Source organism: Kogia breviceps, chromosome 1, assembly GCF_026419965.1.
Source record: "Kogia breviceps isolate mKogBre1 chromosome 1, mKogBre1 haplotype 1, whole genome shotgun sequence".
Taxonomy (NCBI): domain Eukaryota; kingdom Metazoa; phylum Chordata; class Mammalia; order Artiodactyla; family Physeteridae; genus Kogia; species Kogia breviceps.
In genome coordinates, this window is record NC_081310.1 from 200,320,112 (window position 1) to 200,340,951 (window position 20,840).

Sequence of the window (20,840 nt, forward strand, 5' to 3'; positions counted from 1 at the left end):
CGGGTCTCACCCAGGCGCGCAGCACCCTGAGCTGCCCCCGATCGCGGGCAGGAAGCCGGACCCTCGCCACCTGAGGCGACCTCACGCTCGGCGGGACCCGGCGCGGCACCTGTGGCTGCGCCCCGTGCGCCCCCCGGGCCATGGCACACGTGGAGACGGCGGCTCCGCGCGCCCGCCTGGGCCGCCTGTGAACCGGGCACCGGAGGAGGGGCCGGCGCGGCGCCGCGGGCGGGCACGATGCCTTTCCTTCCGGAGGCGGAGGCGGGGGCGGCGGGGCGCGCGGTGGCCCTGGCCCTGGTGCTGCTCCTCCCCGCCGTGTCAGCGGGCGCCGGCGCCCTGTTCCGCCTGCAGCCCGGCATGTGAGGAGCGGGGAGCGGGGAGCGGGAGGGCTGGCGGGCCGTCCGGAGCCCCGGGGCCCTGAGGACACGGGGCTCTTCGCCTTAACTGGGGAGGGGGAGGTTAAGAGACAAGGGGCAGGGGCTGGGGCTGGGGGCGCTTCCGTGGCAGGACCACCGGGCCACTCGCCTTCCCCTTCCTCCTCTGTCTTAACTCTGCATCGTGGGTTTGCAGGCGTGGTGGAACCTGCCTCCCGCCGCGGTGAGGGAATCTGGGTAGGGTCCGGCCAGGGAGCTTGGAGAAGGCCAAGAGGAAGCAGCCTGTGCCCACTTCCTTCCAAAGCCTGTCTCCTGGGGCCTGGGGGCTGTGCCCGACAGGGGGCTGCTTGGGCTTGGTTTATGTGTTAAACACGTGGGCTTTGGGCCTCGGAGACAGGAGGAGGCATTCAGTATCAGAACGGGCAGGAAGAGAGGGTCAGGGAGCCAGCCAAGATGAATTTAATTTTGAAAGATGATTCCCCAGTGGGCTGTTTAGCGGTCTCTTTCAAACAGCACATCGATCCTTGTGTTGGCCTCAAAGGAAAACTGGTGCGAAGTGAGCCGGTCTGGAGGAGGAGGGGTGGGGGAGAGCTTGCTGGCAGCCCCCATCCCCGCGCTCCCTCAGGGTGCTGGGCCTGGGGCCCGCAGAGCTTGGAAAGGCTGCTGAGGGGCTGCAGAGGGGCAGCGAGGGGCCCAGGCTGGGGTTGGGGCTTCCTGTGCAGGGCTGGCCCCAAGGGCCCCGTGCACCTAGCCATACAGGAGGAAAGGACAACTTCCAGGCAGAGCTGCGGAAGGGACCAGTCCACGGCCCCTGGGCCCTGGGTCTTGCTCTCCTCCAGGAAGGAAGAGTTCCTCGTGGCCTCTTCAGAGGAGCGTCTGGGGCCCCGAGTCCCGCCTCTCCGGGTGACTTCTGCCCAGCATTGCTCGGTGCTGTGATCCCAGTGAGTTTAGCTTGCCCAGGGGAAGCTGTGGCCTCAGAGGGATTATCACAGGGCATCGGGCCGCTCAGCCCGCCTGCTCTTCACACGGTTGGCTGGGGATGTCCAGAGGCGCAGGCTCCCGGGAATCCCAGGGTGCTGGTCAGGGTGGGCCGCTGCTCAGCCGGTGAGGATGTTGGGGACGGAGGGCTCTGCTCCCCAGAGGGGCCGCTGCCCCAGCGCGCTTGCGGGGACCGCTGATGGCCCTTCCTGGCCTCCGGGAGTGAGCCTGTTCCCTGAGGGCTGCCCCCTCACCCAGGGCTCTGGGAGGCCATGAGCCAGCCTGGGGAGGCCTTTCCACCAGCCGCTGGAGGATTGCAGGAGAGGTCAGCCTTCCTGCTGCTTGCTTTCTCCAAAGCCTCCTCCCCCCTCCTCCCCCCTGCTCTTCAGATCCTCAAGGTTCCTGCGCCTCCTCCTGGGGCGCCTCCCACCTGCCCTCTGGGGGCCTGTGGCCCTATTTCTCGTCCTGGGGCGTCGTCCCTCCATCCTCTGATGCCCTCCTCGTGTTGAGTTCCGTGCCGCCCGCGAGCACACCTTCCCATTCCTGTCTGTGAGCACCTGCCACCTGCCTGGACCTGTGGTGGGGCCGCAGTGGGCACTGCTGGCTGACTGAACAAGGGGGGGGGCTGCTAGCTCTGGCTGCTAGACCCCCGAGAAACCCGTGAACGGGCCCATTCCGCAGCTTGTTCTGTGCAGAAAGGAGACGGGAGCGGGCAGACTCCTGGAGGTGCCAGAGTTGCCTCCTTGCTCCCCGCACCCCAGAGGGACAGGGCAGGGGGTCCGGAGAGCGGTGAGGGTCCCAGAAAGTCCTTTTCCTCGAAGGTTCCCGTCCCCTGTGCCGCCCTTCCCTTCACGGGCAGCCCCCCTCCCTCTGGCCGGCTTAAAACCTCCATGGCGGGCCTGTGGGCAGGCAAGGGGTTCTGGGGTCCCGACAGCTGGGACGTGGGAGTGATGTGGCTGGTCCTTAGGCTCCTGCTGGCCCACGCTTACTTATTGATTTATTTACTTACATCTCTGAAATGAATCCCTGCTGCCGTGGAAGGGTGCTGGCCTTTCTCCCCGGGGCCTGGACTGACTGCTGACGGCGTGGGGGGCTGGCCAACGCAGGGCTGTGGGAGCAGCGTCTGGGCACAGGGGGCGCTGACCAACCTGCGTCAGGCTGCAGAGCTCGGAGGAGACGTCAGCTCACAGCACTGCTTCCCCCTGGGCTGGAGTCCTCTGGGCAGCTGTGCTAGGAAAATGGCCACTGCTTTGCCATCAGTTCGTTGCATCGGCCCCTCCCATCCAGAGAGGGACAGGCCCTCCAGGCTCAAGTCCCTGCTTGCAAGTAACTCTCGGACCCCCTGGCCCTGAGGGTTGGAATGGCCCCCACTCGCTGAGGCTGAGGCTGAGGTTTCCTCTGGCCATTCACAGGCCCCTGCTCACCGGTCAGGGAGTTCGAAAGCTGAACTGTACTTTCAGTGGCCTGTGGGCAGCTCCCAGCATCTGGGTCCTGCTTCCCCGTCTCTCCTGGGGCTGAGGCTGTGAGGGATGGAGGGAAAGGGCAGGGAAGGAGCACGCCTGCGGCCAGCTGCCTCATGACAGGCCCTGCGTTTGCTGCTGGGCACGTGCTTGACACTGTGATCAGTTGTCCATTTGTCTGGTGGGGAGACCCGGGTGTCCGCGAGTGATCTGCCTGGGTCACGGCATCCCTGGGACCCCGGGGCTGGACCTGGGCTCACCCGACCCCAGAGCCCCGAGTTTCTCCACGTGCTCCCTGCACCCAGACCAGGGAAACGTGTGTTCGGAGGCCATCCATGGGGGTAAAAACGGAGCCTGTAAAATCGGACGTGACGGGGACGCCGCTCAGCAACGCAGCCCCCTTCCTGGACCAGGGGTGTGTGCGGCCAGGCTTCCCCAGCTGCGCAAGGCCAGCTGCCCCGCTCTCCTGCCCTGGTGTTCGCCATCCTGCCCCTGGTGCCTTGTGGGCCCAGGAACCGCCCACCCTGGAGGGGCGCATCTCATGCCCGCCGTCACCTCCAGCTCCAGGCGAAGGCCACCCGCCTCCAGGGGCCCCGCTGTGCCCCGGGGAGGAGGTGGCCCGGCAGCTGGGATGAGTACCCCCTCCGCCCAAGCTGTGTTCACTTTGTGGCTGGGGAATTGCCTGCCTTCCCCACAGATGGGCAGCAGGGCCCAACGTCAGGGACAGAGGGGCCCGTCACTGCTCCGCGCCAGGGTCTCTTCTGTGCCCCCGTCCCACTGGCCTCCCTGTTTCCTCCTCGGCTCTCCCTCCCCCTCCCCCTTCCTCCCTCCTTCCAAATGGAAAAGCCAGCTACGCCTGTGCGCACGTCCCAGAGGACAAAGTCATTCCAGCGCTTGCCCCTCCTGCCTTTAAGCGTCTTCAGGGATGTGGAGAGCGGGGTGCAGCCAGAGGGAAGGCCTGCCATCCTGGAAGCCAGGCAGCCCTGCGGGCCTGGGGGACCAGAGTCACGCCGGTGCCTTGGGGGGGGGGCGGGGACAGGGTGGGCATCGGACGGGAGAGTGACCGGAGCACATGTACCGGAAAGGCTGCTGTGTGGCCTGGCCGTGGGCATCTCGCTGGTTAGCGGCGGCCCACGTGGCTGAGCTTGGAGGGGTCCAGGAAGGAGGGGGCCCTTCAGAGGAGAGCACCAGCCCCCACTCTGGGGTTTTCTGCCGGCTGCCAACTTCCCAAGCTCCGTCCATGCGGGGCGGCTCTCCTCCTGCTGACCTAGCGGCCAGGCCTGCTCCTCCCGCAGCCCCCCTGAGGTGAGGGACCCCTGTGAGACACGGCACGCCCTCCCCAAGGCCCTGACAAGGCATCCCGCGTGCAGAGCTGGGTCGGCATATGTACGGGAATGGTGGTGACATCCCAGGGGTTGTGGGGCCTTGTGACCCAGAGACACAGGGACTTTCTCTGAGCCAGGGATGTGCCAGATTCCAGACGTGCATGATCTTGTGTCAGGAGCCCTTGAGGCACCGGCTGTCCCCTTTATAGATGCCGAGGCCGAGGTGCAGAGAGGGTCAGTAACCTTCCTCAGGCTGCATAGCGGGCCCCAGGCCTGGGTTGTCGGCTCCAGAGCCTGTGTTTGTAACTGTCCTCGGAACGTGTCGCCTCCATCCTCACAGGCCACCCACGGCTTGGGGGGCTATTTCAGGGGCCAGGCCAGGCCCGGCAGCCGGGAGGCTCAGAGGCCGTCTGGCCTAAGCCCTCCCTTCCCTTCATCCTCTCCTCCCTGCCCCCGCGGGAAGAGAGCGGAGACTTGATGTCTGCGTGCCGGGCAGAGGGGCGGGTGAGAGTTTGGAGCAGACGATGCTGCACCTGTAGCGGTTCACTTGGGCCTGATCTCGGTTTGCAAATGGCAGTTCCTCCTGGGCCTGTCTCTCCCGGAGGCACCTACGAGGTCACCTGCCCTGGCCGACAGGAGCCTTTTCTGTGCCGGCTCAGTGAACCCTCACGACAACGTGTGAGGCCAGGGCTTTGAGTCCTCACCTGCCAGGGGGGCCCCCCGAGGCTCAGGGACGTCCCCTGGCTTGTGTGTCACACGCTCGTGCCCCAGCTTGGGGCGTCTCGGAAGCGGGGAGAGTCGGGGCTAGAGAGTGCCAGGGTCAGAGTCAGGTGGACTCAGGGTCAAGTCGTCACTGTTCCCAGGACCTCCACTTCCCCTGTTTGTGGGGCAGTGGCCTCTTCGCTTTGGGGTCTTGGGAGGGTTAGAGGGATGCCCCGGGCGGCGTGGCCCATGTGAGGGGGAGGGTCAGAGGCGGCCCTGTGAGCCCCTCCTTTTTCCCCTGAGCATCCGCTCCCTTGAGGCCAGCCCTGTGCACCGGGCTGGGTGCCCTGGCACGGGGCCTGGCCTCGGGTCAGGACGGCTGGGTACCCGAGGGTGAGCTTGCAGGGGGGTTGGTGTTGGTGACAAGGTGCTGACCGTCTGTCTGTGTCCCAGGCCCAACGTGTGTGCGGAGCGGGAGCTGACCCTGGTGGGCCGTCGCCAGCCCTGCGTGCAGGCCTTCAGCCGCGTGGTGCCCGTGTGGAGGCCGGGCTGCGGGCGGCAGGACTGGTGTGTCGGCCACAAACGCAGGTGCGTGCAGGGGTCCCCGGGTCCCACGGGGGGTGGAGGCTGCTCACACACAGAGCAGCATGGACCACTCGGGCAAAGGGGTGGCTGGGCCGTCCGGGTCTCAGGGCACAGGCACCGCCCCCGCCCCGCCACTGAAGCCCTACATCTGAGGTCAAGGCCTCTGACATCACCCTTGGGGTGTGGCCACCACGGAGGCCATTGCCAGACTGTAAGTGCCTGCTCAGTGGCCACCTGGGGCCCTTGTGGGTGGGGGAGGACCCCGCGGGGAGGGGACCTCTGAGGGGAAGGGGAGAGACTCTACGGGACAGGAGGGGACCCTGTAGGGAGAGGTACTGACCACGCAAAATGGTGGAAAGAGGGGCGCCCAGCCTGCCGAGGTCCTGGCTGGAGGCTGCTGCTGCTATCTGACCCCAAGCCCGTGTGAAACCTTTATTGCTCAAGATTTTATTTCACAATCAAACGGAGGAGTGCCTTTGCCTACCTCTCTTCTTTTTATAGACTCGGGTTCTGGCATCTGGCTGGCTGCAAAGCTGGGTGGGGTGGGGTGGGGTGATGAGAGGCTTCCGTCGTTGGGGAGGAGGGCTGAATCCTCCGATGGGAGTGTGCTGTCCAGCCTCTCGGCCAGGTCTCTTCGGGACGTGAACCTGCTGGGCCTGCCCCCGGGAGCGGGGGAGGGGGGCGGCCTTAGTTGTAAACGTTCGCTGTGTGATTCATACACGTGCAGAACGGAGAGTGACGGGGCAGTTACCCCTCAGCGTGCTTCTCAGCTGGTGGCGGCTCGTCTCCCTGCTGGCGACCTTGGCGGTGTCTGGAGAGTTTGGGTTGTGAGAGGCGGGCTGGAAGGATGGGGCAGGTGGAGGCAAGGATGGCCCTTCCACCGCGAAGGTCCCGCCCCAGGGTCAGGAGGGCCGAGGCTGGGCCACGCCCGACAAGGAGAAATCACCACCATCGTTTCCCCAGAGACGTGCATCTCGCAGTCTGTCCTTCCCAGCTTCCACACTCGCGTGGATGTAGGTGGATTTGCTAGACGGGAGTCAGGTCACATCAGCTGCCACCCCCCTCCCGCGCCCCTCCCCCCAACTTGTGGTGAAAGGGAGCTCTTTTGGAAGCACCCAGAAGCCCCGTGGTCCCTGGGCTGCGGAGCGGAGTGGGTGGCCGTGCCGCGGAGGCCCCTGTGACTGGCTGTCAGACCGTTTCTCCAGGCTGGCCTGGGCAGGGTGGGGGACAGCGTTTCCAAGGTGGCTGGTGCCTCAGCTTCCTGGTGGGGAGTCCGGGCTCTGGGGAGGCCGTGTGCAGCCTGGGGTGGGGGTGTGTGTTCTGGGTCACGGTTTCCTGGAAAGGCTGGGAGGGCCTCTGGGGTCCTGTCCTTGCACTGCCCGGTTCGGGCGTCAGGGACCCTCCCTCCCGAAACCCAGCAGGGCCGCCGCCGTTCCATGGGAGCAGCGCGGGCCCTTGGCTCCGTGGCGGCCACTGTCCGGTCCACCTGGCTGGGGGCTGGAGCTGGGCTCCACCTTCCTCTGCTGGGCTGTTCTCGCACCAGGTGAGCGAGGTTGCCTCCCGCCTCTGTGCTCACGGCGGTCAGCGCCCTGCAGTGTTTCCTGGGGTCCGTGGCAAGCGCTTGTGGGGGTCCCGGCCTCATTTCCCTTCCAGAGGGCCCCCGGCCTTGTTAGCGTGTTGTGTGCCCCCCACGACGCCTGTGGCCGAGCCCACCGTTCCAGCTGTGCAAGGTTTCCCAAATGCCTCGTCCGGCTCGCCCTCCAGTGGCCGGTCGAGGCCGTGGGCTCCGTCGCTGGCCCGCTCCTCTCCGTCCTTCTGTAACCCACAGAGGCTCCGGCTTCCCCGCGAAGCCCGCCCGGAGCCCCAGCCCTCCCTCCTCCTTGGCCAGACCAGCGTCCAGCCCTCCTTGGTCCGTGTCGCTTCTCCTCGCCTGTCAGGAGCGTGTCCGCGGAGGCCCCAGCATCCCACGTGCTCTGGGAAACACAGGGCGCGCTGCTGCCGAGCCACACCCCTGCTTCTGCCCGCACCTGCCCTTGACCTGGGCAGCCGGGATGGGGGAGGAGCCAGGCTGCATCTCAGCGGCGAGGGCGGGAGGCCGGCCCCTCCGCTGCCCCACACCCAGCCAGCGTGGGTGCAACCGCTGAGGGCCCTGCGATCTGAGGAGCTGCATTTAGAGGCAGCACGCTGTGTCCCCCACAATTTGACAGTACCCCAACTTGCACCAGCTCAGGGTCACCCTCCCTCCCCTGGATAGACAGGAGGCCCCTCCTCTCTGGAGCTCCCCGGGGGCGGCCAGCAAGCGAGGGCTCACAGTGGGCCAAACCTCGCTCTGGGGTCAGACCCTGTCTGAGCCTCTGTTCCCCGACAGCAGAGTGGGGGCTTCAGGCCTGGATTGCAGCTGGGGGAGGATTATGTAACCAGCCACGGGCCAGGCCATACATGTGGCTGCTACGTGGCAGCTGCCGTTTCTCCTGCAGCCGCGGTGACTCCCGTTTCTGATTTCTGGGCTGGCGGGCCTGCTGCGTGGTCCTGGCAGGGCCACGTGGGGGGACGCAGGGCTCTCTCCTGGCCCAGAGCAGGCGAGGTGATACCTGCCGGACTGGACGAGGACGTCAGGGGGCTTGCTGCCCCTCTCCCCAAAGCGGGCGTCTCCCCAACAAACCTGCCAGTACAGGCTGCCCCAGGGTGGGGGAGCTTGGGCCACGCGCCCCCTGGGGGGCAGGAGGGAAGCGGGGTGGGGAGGGAGAGAATGCTTGGAGCACGGAGCCCACGCGTGGGCTCCCACCAGGCCCCTCCCCGCCGATCCCGCTGTGCTGGGGCCTGGGCTTTGCGGAGTCTGCATAAGGTGGAGGGGTGGACACCAGCCTGGTAGCCACGCCCCCACGTCCACCTGGCCCTGCAGGAACCAGCTCCTGGCCGTGGCCGGAGCCCCTGTGACTCTCCCATGTGAGGTGTCCCATGTGAGCTGCAGGGGGCAAGGGCTGGCTCTCAGGCCCAGTGGGGGCTGCAGGCTGGCCCCCTGTCTCCAAGGGGCACTAACTTTAGGGGATGCTGGGGAGGGCGGCAGATGGGCCCCGCTGGGCCATCTTCCCGGTGACGGGAAGGGGCAGCACGTAGCGCAGGGCAAGTGGAAATATTTACGACGGAAGGGCCCAAACGCCGTCTGCTCTGCCAGATTGTCCACCACTGTGGTCGATCTCTCTCCAGGCAGCTGGTTTCACGTCCTGCCAGAGTGGCGTTGTGCAGAGTCCCCCGAGCTGCCCGTACGCGGTGACGTGAGCGCGTTCACACTTCCGGGAAGCGCCCTGGTTGCTTGGTGGGCTCCAGGTCCCGCGGCGGCCACGGGCTTCATGCCCGAGGGCCGGGAAGAGCAAGCTGGGGGCAGGGGTGTCCATGTCTCCAGGTGTCCATGACCTGGACACGGCAGCCCAGCCCCTCCCGCTGCTCCTGGGGCCTCCAGGGCCCTCGACCCAACTGCTGTTGGCCAAGCCCCAGGTCGCCAGTCCTACAGATGGCAGTGGGCGTGGGGGTGCTGTGCCTGGAGGGTGGGCTCCAGGGTGTCCCCTCCCCTCCTCCCGTCCCTCCACTGTCTGTCCCCCTCCCTCCCTCCTGCCCCCAACATCCCCTTGACCAGGCTCGGCACTGTGAACTCAGGGACCTCACAGCCGTGGACCCCAGGGCCTGTGCTGAGCCCTGAGTCCTGTATGAGTTTCCTGTTGCTGCTGTAACCAATTAGGACAAACTGGGGGCTTAAAACAACAGGGATTTACGCTCTCACAGTCTGGAGGTTAGAAGTCTGAGGGCAAGGTGTGGGCAAGCGTGGTCCCTTCTGGAGGCTTGGTGGGAGGGTCTGCTCCAGGCCTCTCCCCCCTCCTGTGATGACCGGCCATCCTTGGCGCTCCTGGGCTGGTGGCGGCATCACCCCAGTCTCTGCTGCTGTGGTCACCTGGCCTTCTCGCTCTGTCTGTGTCCACAGTTCCCTCTTCTTATGAGGACACCGGTCATTGGATAGGGCCCACCCTAAGCCAGTACGCTGGCCTCATCTTAACTTGAGAACATCTGTCAAGACCCTACTTCCAAATAAGGCCACCTTCACAGGTTCCGGGTGGGCATGGATCTGGGGGACTCTGCTTGGGGTCGGGGCAGGCGGGGCAGTTAGCCGTCTGTCGTCCTGACCATCACCAGATGGGGGTGGAGGTTGTCTGGGCTTGGGGGTGTAAGGAGGGGGAGCCAGGGTGGCTTCCCCGGGAGGTTGGCAGGGGTGTCAGGCAGATCCTTGCGTTGCTTAACCCACTCTCTGAAGAAGCAGAAGCAGAGGTTTCCAGAAGGGACCCAGGAGCCCTGGCGTTGGGGTGTAGCTGGAGGGAGGTGGGTGGGGGGCCGGGGGTCAGTTTGATGGGGCTGAGTAGGAGCGGGGCACCCTCTACCCCCCACCCTGGCTTCTGCTCCAGGTTCATGGTTGCAGGCGAGTCCGGGGTTGGGCGATGCCAGGAGAAGCAGGGCGGAGGCCGGGGCTGCACTGGCAGAGGTGGCCCTGAATGGCTGGGCTTACAGGGGCCTCGAGGTGCAGGTGGCCAGGGGCAATCTGTGGATTTGGGGAGGGGATAGACAGGAGGCCCTTACCCCTCTGGGTGGTGAGGCCGGTCTCTCTCTGGTGTGTGGGCACCGCCTTCCTCTGGCCATTCCCCATGCCAGGCCCCAGGCTGGCTGGATCAGCTGCCTACTTCCAGCTCCTAGGTGGGGCTGTGCCTCCCTCTGCTCAGCCTTTGTGAGGCCATACGTCTCCTATCAGAGCAGGAACCGGCCTTGGACCCGGGCCACCTCCTCCAGGAAGCCCTCCTGCCCGCTCCCTTCTGACCTCAGGGCCGCGTGCTCACACACTCGGGTCCCCCTGCTGCTGCCCACCGTTGCTTCACCCCCATCAGTCTGTTTCCCTCGGGCAGCCCTTGGTGGGGGAAGGGATCCCGCCTCGGCGACGCCCCAGGACAGGCCCGCCTCCTGCCTCCTTGGTGCACGGGTGGGCCGAGAGCCTGGGGCACGGCGCACCCAGCACTGGGCACCTCGGCCTGCTGGGCTCATTCCAGGAGCCACTCTTGCTCCCAGGCTGGACACTCTGAGTCTGACCCCCAGACCCTCGCAGACTGGCTTGGTGATGAGAGCCACGTGTGGGGCACGAGGCCTGTCCTGAGGCCGGCTCAGAGCCGGGTCCACCCTGGGGGGGGAGAGGGAAGGGGCGGCGTGTCGCCCTGTTGCTGGTTCCAGGACGGCTGTCCACCGCCTCCCCCCGCTGCCCCCAGTGGCTCCTCGTTCACCTGCTGCGGCCTTGGGATGTAGACCTTCCGCCCGCCTCCGTGCCTCGGCCTGCTCGGCTGTGAAATGGGGACAGTGGGAGAATCAGTCTGGGGGACTGGGTGCGGTGAGAGCCGAATGCGTGGGGCAGAAGTGCCTCGAGCCTGGTCCCTCGACGGTAATGCCCCCCTTCTCCCTTCTCTCCTAGGACCATCTACTACACGGGCTACAGGCAGGTGTATGCCACGGAGGCCCAGACCGTGTTGCGGTGCTGCCCGGGGTGGAACCAGCAGCCCGGAGAGCAGGGCTGCCTCTCCTGTGAGTGCCCGCGGCGCCGCCCCGCCCCCTCCCGCAGCAGACGCCGCAGCCTCCCGTCCGGCCTAACGGGATGTGGCTCCTGCGTGGCGTGGGAGACGTCAGGGCCCCTCTCTCGGCCACTCTGCTCGCCACAGGCTGCTTGCGTGCCATAACGAAGGAGAAGGCCCAGTGAGTCCTCCAGCCCTGACACTGGCCGGAGCCGCTGAAGGAGAGGCTGGCGGGGGCGCCGAGCTGGAGGGTGGGGGGCCGTCTGCTGGTGCCCAAGTGCCCGGCACCGGGCAGGGGTCTGAGGGCAGCCCCGGGGCCGTGGGTTGGCGCCAGTGGGCTCACACACCCCTGAGCTTTGTGTGGCGTCAGTGTTATGGAGTGTGAGCCCCTGGCCGGCCTGCCTCACCTGCCCGCGCCCTGCGCTGCGGGTCCGTCCTCCCCCCTCGCCGGCGTCCTGGGCCTCAGCCTCCTCGTCTGCTGCCTCCTTCAAAGAGGGAGGTCCTGACAGATGCGGGATGCCCCAGGGTCGGGGGGCTTGTATGCGGGGAGGCGGGGGCAGCCCCTGAGCCTCCGCGCGTGACCGCGGGCAGCCTCTGCTGCAGACACGGGGACCGGGGACCGAGAGGGGCCGGAATCGGGTTCTGACCTTAGCGGCTGCCTGTGAAGCCTCTGCTTCATAAGAGGAACGCGCATGGCTTGGAGTCCAGCTGTAGGGTGTTTGGGAAGGGCTCCCGGCCCGTGGGTGTGGGCACAGGTGGGCCGGCAGGGGAGGCTGACTGGGTGCGAAGAGACAGTGTCCCTCCTCCGGAGAGGTCCGCCCGCCCAGGGGTCGGGCCTCCCCTTAAACGGCGCCGTGGCATCTGGACAGGGGGAGACCGGGCTGCACTGTGACGGGCGGCGGGTCACGGTTCAACACGGAGCGGGTTAACCACGGGTGGGCCGTTCTGTGCCCGGGGTGGGAACCGGACTTCAGGGGTCACGTCCCCACCTGTTCTCCGGCCCCCGGGGGCCCACAGACGGGGGCCACAGACGCCCTTTGTGAGCTCCAGCGGGAAAGGGGGGAAAGTAAAGGGTGTGGCCATGTTTGTCCAGGAGAGGAAATGAGTAATTCTCCCCAGGAAGGGAGGCGGGGGAGAGGACCAGGACGTGCCACAGGAGGGACAGTGGGGGACCGGGTGGACGCCGGCCAGCGGCCCCTGGGTGGGAGTGTCCAGCCCTGACAGAGGCCTTTCTCTCTGTGGCTCTCATCTCTACGGCGATGACCTGTGGAGGAGAGGAGGTGGGGTCTAGGCCTGCGTCCCCCCGGGTTTGTGAGCGAGAGTGTGGCCTCTCACACCCAGGGAGGGTCGTGGGTGCACCTGCGCACGTCTGGCCTGGGGTGGGGACCCTCTGGGCTCGGCTTCCTGGGCAGGGGGAGGGGCAGGTGCAAGTCCACGTTCGCCTGGCAGTTTTCCCACAATTATCGTCCGCTGCGCACCCCTGAACTGGGGTTTGGTGACCCTTGGGGTCACCTGTGTCTTGGAGTGACCATCCCAGGGTTGGGTGAGGGGAGCGGGAGGGCCGAGGGCCGTCCAGACCCCAGGAGGCCCACTGCGGAGACGGTCCAAGTGCTGGCGTTTCAGGAACGGAGGCAAGCACTGGGTCAGGTCCGTAGCGCCGGGGCCACGACAGCCTCACCCCTAGCCTGGTGGGCCTGTCCTATGCTTCTGCCTGTGCCCCTGGCCAGAATTTGGCTCTGCCCTGGCCTGGCCTGCTGGCAGGAGGGCGGATGCGGCCACACTGCTCGGCGGGTGGGTCCTGAACCAGCCCAGGACTGGCCTTTGGGGTTTCTCAGGCGTGGGGAGGGGTCTCGGTCGGGACCCTCCCAGGGCAGCCTGGGCCTTGCGGCTGGCTGGGGGCAGGGCTGGGGTGGTGGGGAAATGGGGGGATCTCGGCTGCTCCGTCAGGCCCTGGGGGTCCAGGTTGTCACATCAGCCAGGAGACACAGGACAGGGTCCCCACGTGTATCCTGAACTTGAGACTTTGGCTTTCTTGGTTGTTTGTTTTTAAAAATTCATTTTTAGGGCAGGATTTACTTATTTACGTATCTCGCTTTTATCTGTTTTTTTTTTTTTTTGTGGTACGCGGGCCTCTCACTGTTGTGGCTCTGGAGGGGATGGTGATGTGGCAGAGGGCTCCTGCCCTCCCTCTTTCTCTCTGTCTGTTTGCCCCTTTCCTCATTTCCCCACTGCCCCCCTCGCCAGCCTCTCTAGCCCCTTCCCTTGTCCCCCGGGTCCAGGCTCTCTGCAGCCAGGGGACCCGGAGAGGTAGGCGGGGTGGGGGGGCGGGGCCCTGGGACACTGACCCCTGCGGGCCCCGCCCCTCTCCACCAACCACAGTGAACCGTCCTCCCTGGGATGTGACCTGGAAACTGGGCTGCGTGCGGGAGTGCCAGGCCCCCGTGGTTGTGCAGGGAGCTTCTAACGGTGTTGGGGTTCCTCCGAGAGCCACTTAGCACCGTGTGTGACTGGGAGGTGACCGAAAAGAAAAAGTGCCAGCTGGGTGGGGTGCCTGGTGACCAGGGCCTTCCCCAGGACCTGTGGGTCCAGAGCACGCGTGTCCTGGGGGGCCCCTCCTGCTCAGTGGCTCTCTGAATTCCATCGCTATCCCAGCCAGGTGGCAGATTTTGCCTGGACGCTCCCAACGTTTCAGCCATGGTCACCCTGGGTCCTGGCTCCCCCTTATAGAAGCAGGGACGGGAACGCACAGATGAGGTACGTGGCCTGGAGCGGCTCACCCCCCCAGACACCCTGCACGCAGAGCCTGAGATGGAACGGGTGCTGGGAAGACTGTCTGTAGCTCCATCCTGAACGCGCTCCATGTGGGCTGGAGAGGCCACAGGTCGGAGAGGCGGTGCCCGGGGAGGGCCAGGGGCTGCACCAGCTCCGTGGGATGTGAAGAGAGCCCTGGGAAAGGGAAGCTCTGTGTAAAGCACGTTAAGCAGGTTCTGTTCTTGCAGGACTTCTCAGAGGCTTTGATATGCCAACGTGCGCTGCAGGCTTCTGACACAGACCGTGCAGTGTTTTCCAAACGAATTCTTCCTTAAAAAAGGAAGAAAGAAAAGCAAAAAGGCAAAACAATAAAACGGTGTCCCTAAAGCATGTACTGGGAGGTGTGTAGGTGATCCATTCGACCGGCGTCTGTGGAGGGCCCACGGGGTGCCGGGAGCTGCGCTTGGGCATGGGAGGGGCCTGAGCAGAGGCTGGTACCTGCCCTGTTCTCATGGAACAGAGGGGGAGAAAGGAAGGAAGGAACGAAGGGAGGGAGGGAGGGACAGATTACAGGCCGGTGAGTGGGGAAGCTACGGAGAAAAAAAGTGAGGTGGGAAGGGGCTGGCCGATGGGCGGTGCCGGCTTAAGTGGGGTCTGGGCGGCCTCTCTGTCCGGGGCGTTGGTGGCTTGTGTGCTGTGAGTGGTGGGCCTTGCTCGTGCCCAAGGAAGAGCCCCACCGCAGAGGGAAGGGAAGGTTCCAGGCCGCAGGAACAGGGAAGGGCTGAGCCGGTGGCCCCACACCGGGAGCCCAGACCAAGGGACGCAGCCCTGGATCTGGGTGCCAGGCCTGTAGCCAGGGCCCCGGGGTGAGGCCTGGGCTCGGCGCCCCTGCGTCCCACTGTGGGACTGCCAGGCGGGCCTCCCCTCCTACCTCCTCTGCGGCCCCGCGGCGCTGGGCCCGGCGCTGGGCCTGGCTGGTCGGGGCCTGTGGGGAAGGAGCTGCAGGAGGGCGGCTGTGAGCCCCCGGGGAGGGCCGCCCTCGGCTTTCTGGCCTCCGCCCTTCACTTTTCCTTTGCCGTTCTGGAGGCAGCACGGCAGCCCTGCGCCCAGCGTGGGAGTTCGCAGAGCTGGCACCCTGGCTCTCCTGTCCTGGGCGTGGACGTGAATGTCCCCCAGGTTGCTGGGGGGGGGGCGTGTTGTCCTGCTGTGCCCCGCACATCCCAGGTCTCTCCAAGCCGTGAGTCACATCCAGACTGGCCCGGACCTGTGCCCAGCACACGATTACACACCTACTCACACCCAGAGGGGCTCACCACACACAGCCTCACGTACACGCGCGTGCACACACGTGTGCCCGGATTTACTCACACGTGTGTGACCTACTCACGTGTGTTCACTCACACACGTGTACACACACGCTACATGTACACTCACATGTGCACGATCGCTCACACGTGTGCACGAGCTCCCACTCCCGTGGGTGCGCAGACGCCCACACACGTGCTCTCACTGGGGCTCCGACGCGGTGGGGAGCACAGGCGATGAGACGTGGAGGTGCCACCGTCACCCGGAGCCCAGAATGATCTGAGCGCCAGGCAGAGCAGGGACCGGGTCCAGCCCTTCTGGAAGGTTCTGGGTGCACAGCACCCACCCCCCGCCGACTGCCTTCGGGAAGGGGACGCGCTGGGGGCAGGGAAGGCTGCTGCCCTGTCCAGGTCCGCTCTCCAGGGGTTCTGCAGCCCAGGATGGGCCTGGAGGGGGCAGCGGGCTTCCGCAGTCATCAGGGTCCGTGGGCCCTCGGCCTCCCACTTCTCCTGTTGACCGGACACGGTCTCCCAAAGCCGGTGTGGCTCGCCTGTGCCTTGACTTGCCACCGTGCGGGCGCTCTGGGAGCCGGGCCCGACTCTGGGCCCGCCTGTCTGCCTGCCTGTCTCTTGGGAGCCCCCGTGCAGTGGGTGCTGGTCTAGGCACAGGGCACCGGGCAGCTGGCCCGGAGGGCTTGGCCCTTCCTCAAGCACTTGGAGCCTGAGTGCCCAGCACGGAGCTGAGGTGACGCCCTCCGTGCTGCAGGGCTCCTAGCAGGGGAGGTTGGAGTGGGGCACGTGGTCTGGGCCCCTAGCCCTCGGCCAGTGCTGGGCGGAAGGCCAGCAGGAACAGGGTCAGAGGGAGAAGACAGGAGGGCTCAGGGCCTGCTCTGTCCCCTGGGCTCCCAGGGAAGTGGCCTCCCTTCCTTAGCCACTGTCAGCTTGAGCTGGGCACCCACGCCCGCCCGTGCACCGGCAGCTCTTATCAGCGACTTGGACGAGGCTTAGGAAACGCTGCCCTGCAGCCTGGGCGATACGGAGGGAACTGCCCCTGTGTCCCCGTGACCTTGAGCTGAGTCAGCCCGCCCTGCTGGGGTCTCTGCACAGCTTGGGCGGAGGTGCCTGGGGACGCAGAGGAGCGCTGGCTCACAGGCTGGCTCCCGGAAACGCCTTCGGTGACCTCGGTGTGTGTTCGCAGCCTGTGGGTGGGTGGGTGGCTGGGCAGGCAGGCTGGACAAAGGTATCAGCCTGGGTCACCCTCTCCCGCCTGTGGTCACTCAGCTTTCCACTAGCCCCTTGGGGGGTGGAGAGAAGGAGCCGTGGTCTCAGCCAAGCCCAGGTCCAGGGAAGTGGTCCAGGGGCTGAACTTGCAGAAACGGAGCCCTCGGAGAGCAGTTGAGTCCCATTCCCGTGGCCAGCCCATCCTGGGACAGCGCGGCTGCGGCCGCCACGGCCAGTGGGCTTGATCAAGGCCTGGCCGGGTACAGGTGTCTCCTGCCTTTCGCCGTGAGAGCAAGTGGCTGGCGTCGGATGCCACTGGTGGTGCCTGGACATGGTGTCCTCGCTCCGGGGGCTGTGCTGCCTAAATCTGCTCTCCCGCAGCCAGGCCGGGCCGGGAGCGCCCTCGGGACTGGACACCCCTAAGGACCCTCGCAGCCTTTGGTTCTAGGGACGTGGGCAGATGCGCCTAGCTTCAGCCCAAGGCGGGGGCCTGGTCAACTTGCCCGCGCCTCGGCTCCCGGTCTGTAACGTGAGGAGATCGTGGTCCCTGGACGTGGGCTGCTGGGGGGCTGTGTGTGTCTTCAGCCCCCGGAGATGGCGTGGAGGCAACACTCTGAGAGCGTGAAGGGTCCGTGAGAATATTGCGTTTGACGTGTATAAGGGAGCTCGGCCCAAATTTCCAACCACTGATAAGGATTAGGGCTGGGACTTGAACACGGATCCGCAGGACCTGAGCTGCCTTGCCCTGCGAAGGCTTCAGGGTGGCGGGAACCAGCGGGGGCTGGGGAGGGCGAGAGCATCCTGTAGCCTCGGAGGACGTGGCCGCCTGGCAGCCATAGACCCTGTGGGCACCGTGCCCCCACCCCCGGGCTCACCTCCACCTGTTCTTGCATTTCTCACACTCGTGGGTTCTGACAGTTCCTTCCAGGGCCCCTGAGGGTCCTGTGGGTTCAGTCCCAGCCAAGGGCCACGAGGGTGGGTCCCCAAACCGGCTCCCTGCTGTCCCCCTGGCATACAGTAGGCTCTCATAAAATTCATTCAAAACGTAGCTGATGTTAAGTATAAAACCCGTCTGTTACTTAGTGATCTGAAAATTGTTTTCAAAGCATCCGACCTTCATTTAACACCTGTATGTGGAGTTTTCATGTTTTTCATTTCCACGCATCCCGCTGGGTCCGTTTTCTTACCTGCCAACTCTTTACACACGCACGGCCCCTCCCCCCTTTTCTCTTCGAGGAAAGCAAACCTCCTTATACGAAGCCACGTCTGCTGCTCCTGAGCTCCATTTCCAGGTTGTGGCCGTCCTGTGACTGTCGCCTGCGGCCCTTCCTCAGCTGCGGTGGGGTCTTTTGGGGGGTGCTTGTCTCTGAGGTGGCTTGAGTGACAGCAGGAGGGGTGGCTGGGTGGCCGGGGGCATCCCTGACTCCCGCCTGGCCTGGGGGAGGGATCACGCAGGGCTGCACCCACGGGTGCTCCGCGGTGATGCCCCGTCCTCACGCCCCGGCTGCCCACAGGCTTCCCGCCACGGTAACCCCACCTTTCCCGCGTCCCACGAGCCTGGGGACCCCTGGGAGCGCCCCTTCTTGGTTTGGGGCCTAGCCTTGTGCATCTTCGTTGTGAAACCTTTTCTTTTTTCCATCTAAGGATGTGCCGCCCTGGGCGTCCCTCTTGCATCCCGAGTGCCTGCCTTTCCCCCCCCCCGAAGGCTTCCTGACAAATGACTCTCTCACGTCCCGCTTGGCCTGACATTTAATTATCTCTTTTCTCATTCATTCAGCAAAGTTTGTGGAGCCCTTTCTGAGCGTCGGCGTGTCGGTGCCTCCAAGGAACGTAATGGTGATGGAGGCGCAGTAGCTGCCCCCGGGGAGCCCGGGCCTGGGGTGGGAGCTGAGCTGTCGCCCCTGTTAAGGGCTGGCTACGCTCAGAGGTGCTGCGGTGGGCAACCGCGGGGCGCCGTGAGCGCTGATTCGGCTGGGGGCTCGGAGAGGCTCCCTGAGCAAGTGACGACTTGTCCAGGTGGACAGCTGCTAGGGTGTGATGGGTGGCTAGGGGGCTGTGTGCCAGGTCGATGGAAAGCCACGGAACGGCTGTCAACCAGGTGCCCACGACGCTCCTCCTGTTGTGAAGGACCCCGGTGGCTGCAGCGCAGAGAAAGGATGCGGGGCAGTGGGAACGGCTGAGAGGCGTCCGCGCGGATGCCGGTGGCGGTCTCGTCCGGCCTTGAAGCGGAGAGAAGGGTGGGCTCGACGGGCAGGGGAGGTAGAACCGATGGGCTGGCTTTCGGTTGGATGCGGGCCGAGTGCGAGGACGGCTCCGGGTTTCTGGCCCGAGCCTCTCTGTGCATGTGACACCGTGTACCAAGTTGGGGAAGGCACACGGGGGCAGGCAGTGGGTTGCTATGTCCCCCTGAGCTCTGGAGCTGACCGCAGAGGCGGACGCAGGCAGGGTGCTGTCTGAGGGGACCCCCAGGCTGGGTGTGAACCCGGTGGGGCCTGCAGAGGCTGCTGGGGGGCAGAGTCCCGGGGTGGGCTCCTGCCTGGGCATCTGATTTCCCCCGGCGGCATGGTCCGTTGTGGTGGTTTGGGGCTGAAGGTCTTCAGGATGGTGCAAAACTCTTTAAGATGTGAAAACGAAACACAGCTGGCCTCTCTTCCTCCCCCAAATTGCACAAGTCAACAGGTTTCAGGCCCTCAGCAGTGGGGACACTGGTGCCCAGCCCGGGTTGGCCCCAGGCCCGGAATTACCTGTGCGGGTTCTAGGGTCACCGTGCGTTTCCTCTCGGCTCCCCTGCGGCACCCGCTTGGTCCCCCAGCGCCCCGTACCCACTGCATTTCAGAAACATCCTCAGGGAGTTTTTCAGGTGTGTTAGCTGGGACCCCGGCAGGGTGGCCCGAGAGGAGGGATCCCTCCACGGCTGGGACAGCAGCCTGGTTATGGGACAGAAGAGGAGGAAGAAGCTCCCTGCAAAGGCCCCCCGTGTCTCCCCCGTGTCTCCCCCGGCAGGGTCCTCCTGACTTTAAGTCAGAAAGCCCTGGGCCTGCTCCCTCCTCAGCGGCTGCGTGACCCCGGGCCATGTGCTGTGTGTCTCCGAGCCCTGGTTTCCTCGTCGGGGCGGCGCCTGGTCCAGGGGGCCGCTTGGACCTGTGCACCCAGCCAGCATCCCTCCCCTGGGCTCTTCCAGCATCCAGCTTCTCTCCCTGCTCCTGGAGGGAGTGCCGCCAGCGATACAGAAGCGCGCTGACCCTGTGGGTCACGCCGGGCTCTGCGGTGCCTGGCGGCGTCCAGGCCCCTGTTCAAAGTGTCCACTCACCCAGCAGGCACCCCTGAAGCCCTCGGACTCAGGGCCCGGCTGTTGGGGTCGTGGGGATGGGGGCAGAGCCCACCGGCCCTGGCCTTGCCCACCCTGTGTAGGTGAAGGGGTCATGGCTGCGGGGCCGAGAAAATTGGTGCTGAAGCCCCCCCGGGGGCACCCGGTCCGGCGTGGGTCGGGGTCCCTGCTGTGACGGGGCTGGGACCGCGCCTGCCCTTCGCATCCAGGGCCCCTGTCTCCCGGGCCGGCCGAGGCCTCCTCCGCACTGTGGCCTGGAGGCAGAGGGGGCTCAGTTAGCTCTAGGGCACCGCAAGGCAGCGGGTTCAGGGTGCCTCGTTGGGCCCGGCTGGGGGTCGGGTGCGGGGAGAGGGTCTGGGAGCAGGGAGTCTCCTCTGGAGAAGGTGGGGAGGCCAGCCACTCGCGGCCCTGACCCTCCCTGCCGGGGGGCCTGGGCTGTCGCTGCCCCTCCTCGAGGGTGGGACAAGTCAGGTCATTCCCACCGCTGGGGTCTTGGAAGGAGGGGCCCTGGCCGAGCTCTCAGCCCCTTCAGCTGTGGGCTGTTCCCCGGCACCCCTACTCTGCACCCTCCTACCCTGGCCTCCCCCAGAAAACGCCCTGGAGCTCCTTCATGTCCCATTGAAGGGAGTGGGGTTTCTGCTTCACTGAACCCAGACCCTGGGGTGGCGGTGGGGCTCCAGCCCTGGTGGGCCGTGTGCGACCCACCCACCTGGGGTGCCCTCCCGGGGGCGGTGCTTTCCTGTCTCTTGAGGGTCCAGGTTCTGTCCAGGCCTGAGGCCTCACCTTGTGGGGGGACTTACAGGGGGGAGGCGTCTCCGCGGACCTTGTGTCCTGGCGGTGGGCTGGGGGTGCCCCCAAGCCTCTGCCCCTCCTCACGCGCCTTCTCCCTCCCTCCACAGCCCAGTGCAGCCCCGGCCTCTGCTTTAACGGCGGCCACTGCGAGCCCGACTCGGCCCAGCTGTGCCACTGCCCCCGCGGCTTCCACGGTCCCCGCTGTCAGCATGGTGAGTGGCGTGGCGTCCCCTGCAGGCGCCGAGGCCCTGGCGGTCCGCGCGGGCGAGCCGGGCCGGGGGGCGGGGGGACGAGGTAACCCTCTCTCACGGGAGGCCTCTGCACCCTGCCGTCGCCGAGCGCTCCCCGTCCGATCGCGCCCTCTGCGGGCAGGGATGGGCCGGGGTCCCTGGGCCGGCAGGGAAGCAGCACGTCCCAGGGGTCCCT

General features: G+C 66.1%; 1 protein-coding gene across 1 annotated transcript in view; it reads left to right on the plus strand.

Annotated features, from left to right (window-relative positions):
- The first annotated feature begins 222 nt into the window (after positions 1-222).
- The window catches only part of MEGF6 (multiple EGF like domains 6), a 96,215-nt gene continuing 75,597 nt past the window's right edge, over positions 223-20,840 (plus strand). The window contains exons 1-4 of the mRNA XM_059039752.2: positions 223-359; positions 5,293-5,427; positions 10,922-11,031; positions 20,522-20,626. Of these exons, the coding sequence (XP_058895735.1) occupies positions 238-359; positions 5,293-5,427; positions 10,922-11,031; positions 20,522-20,626 (472 nt within the window). The 5' untranslated portion in view covers positions 223-237. The remainder of the gene's footprint in view (positions 360-5,292; positions 5,428-10,921; positions 11,032-20,521; positions 20,627-20,840) is intronic.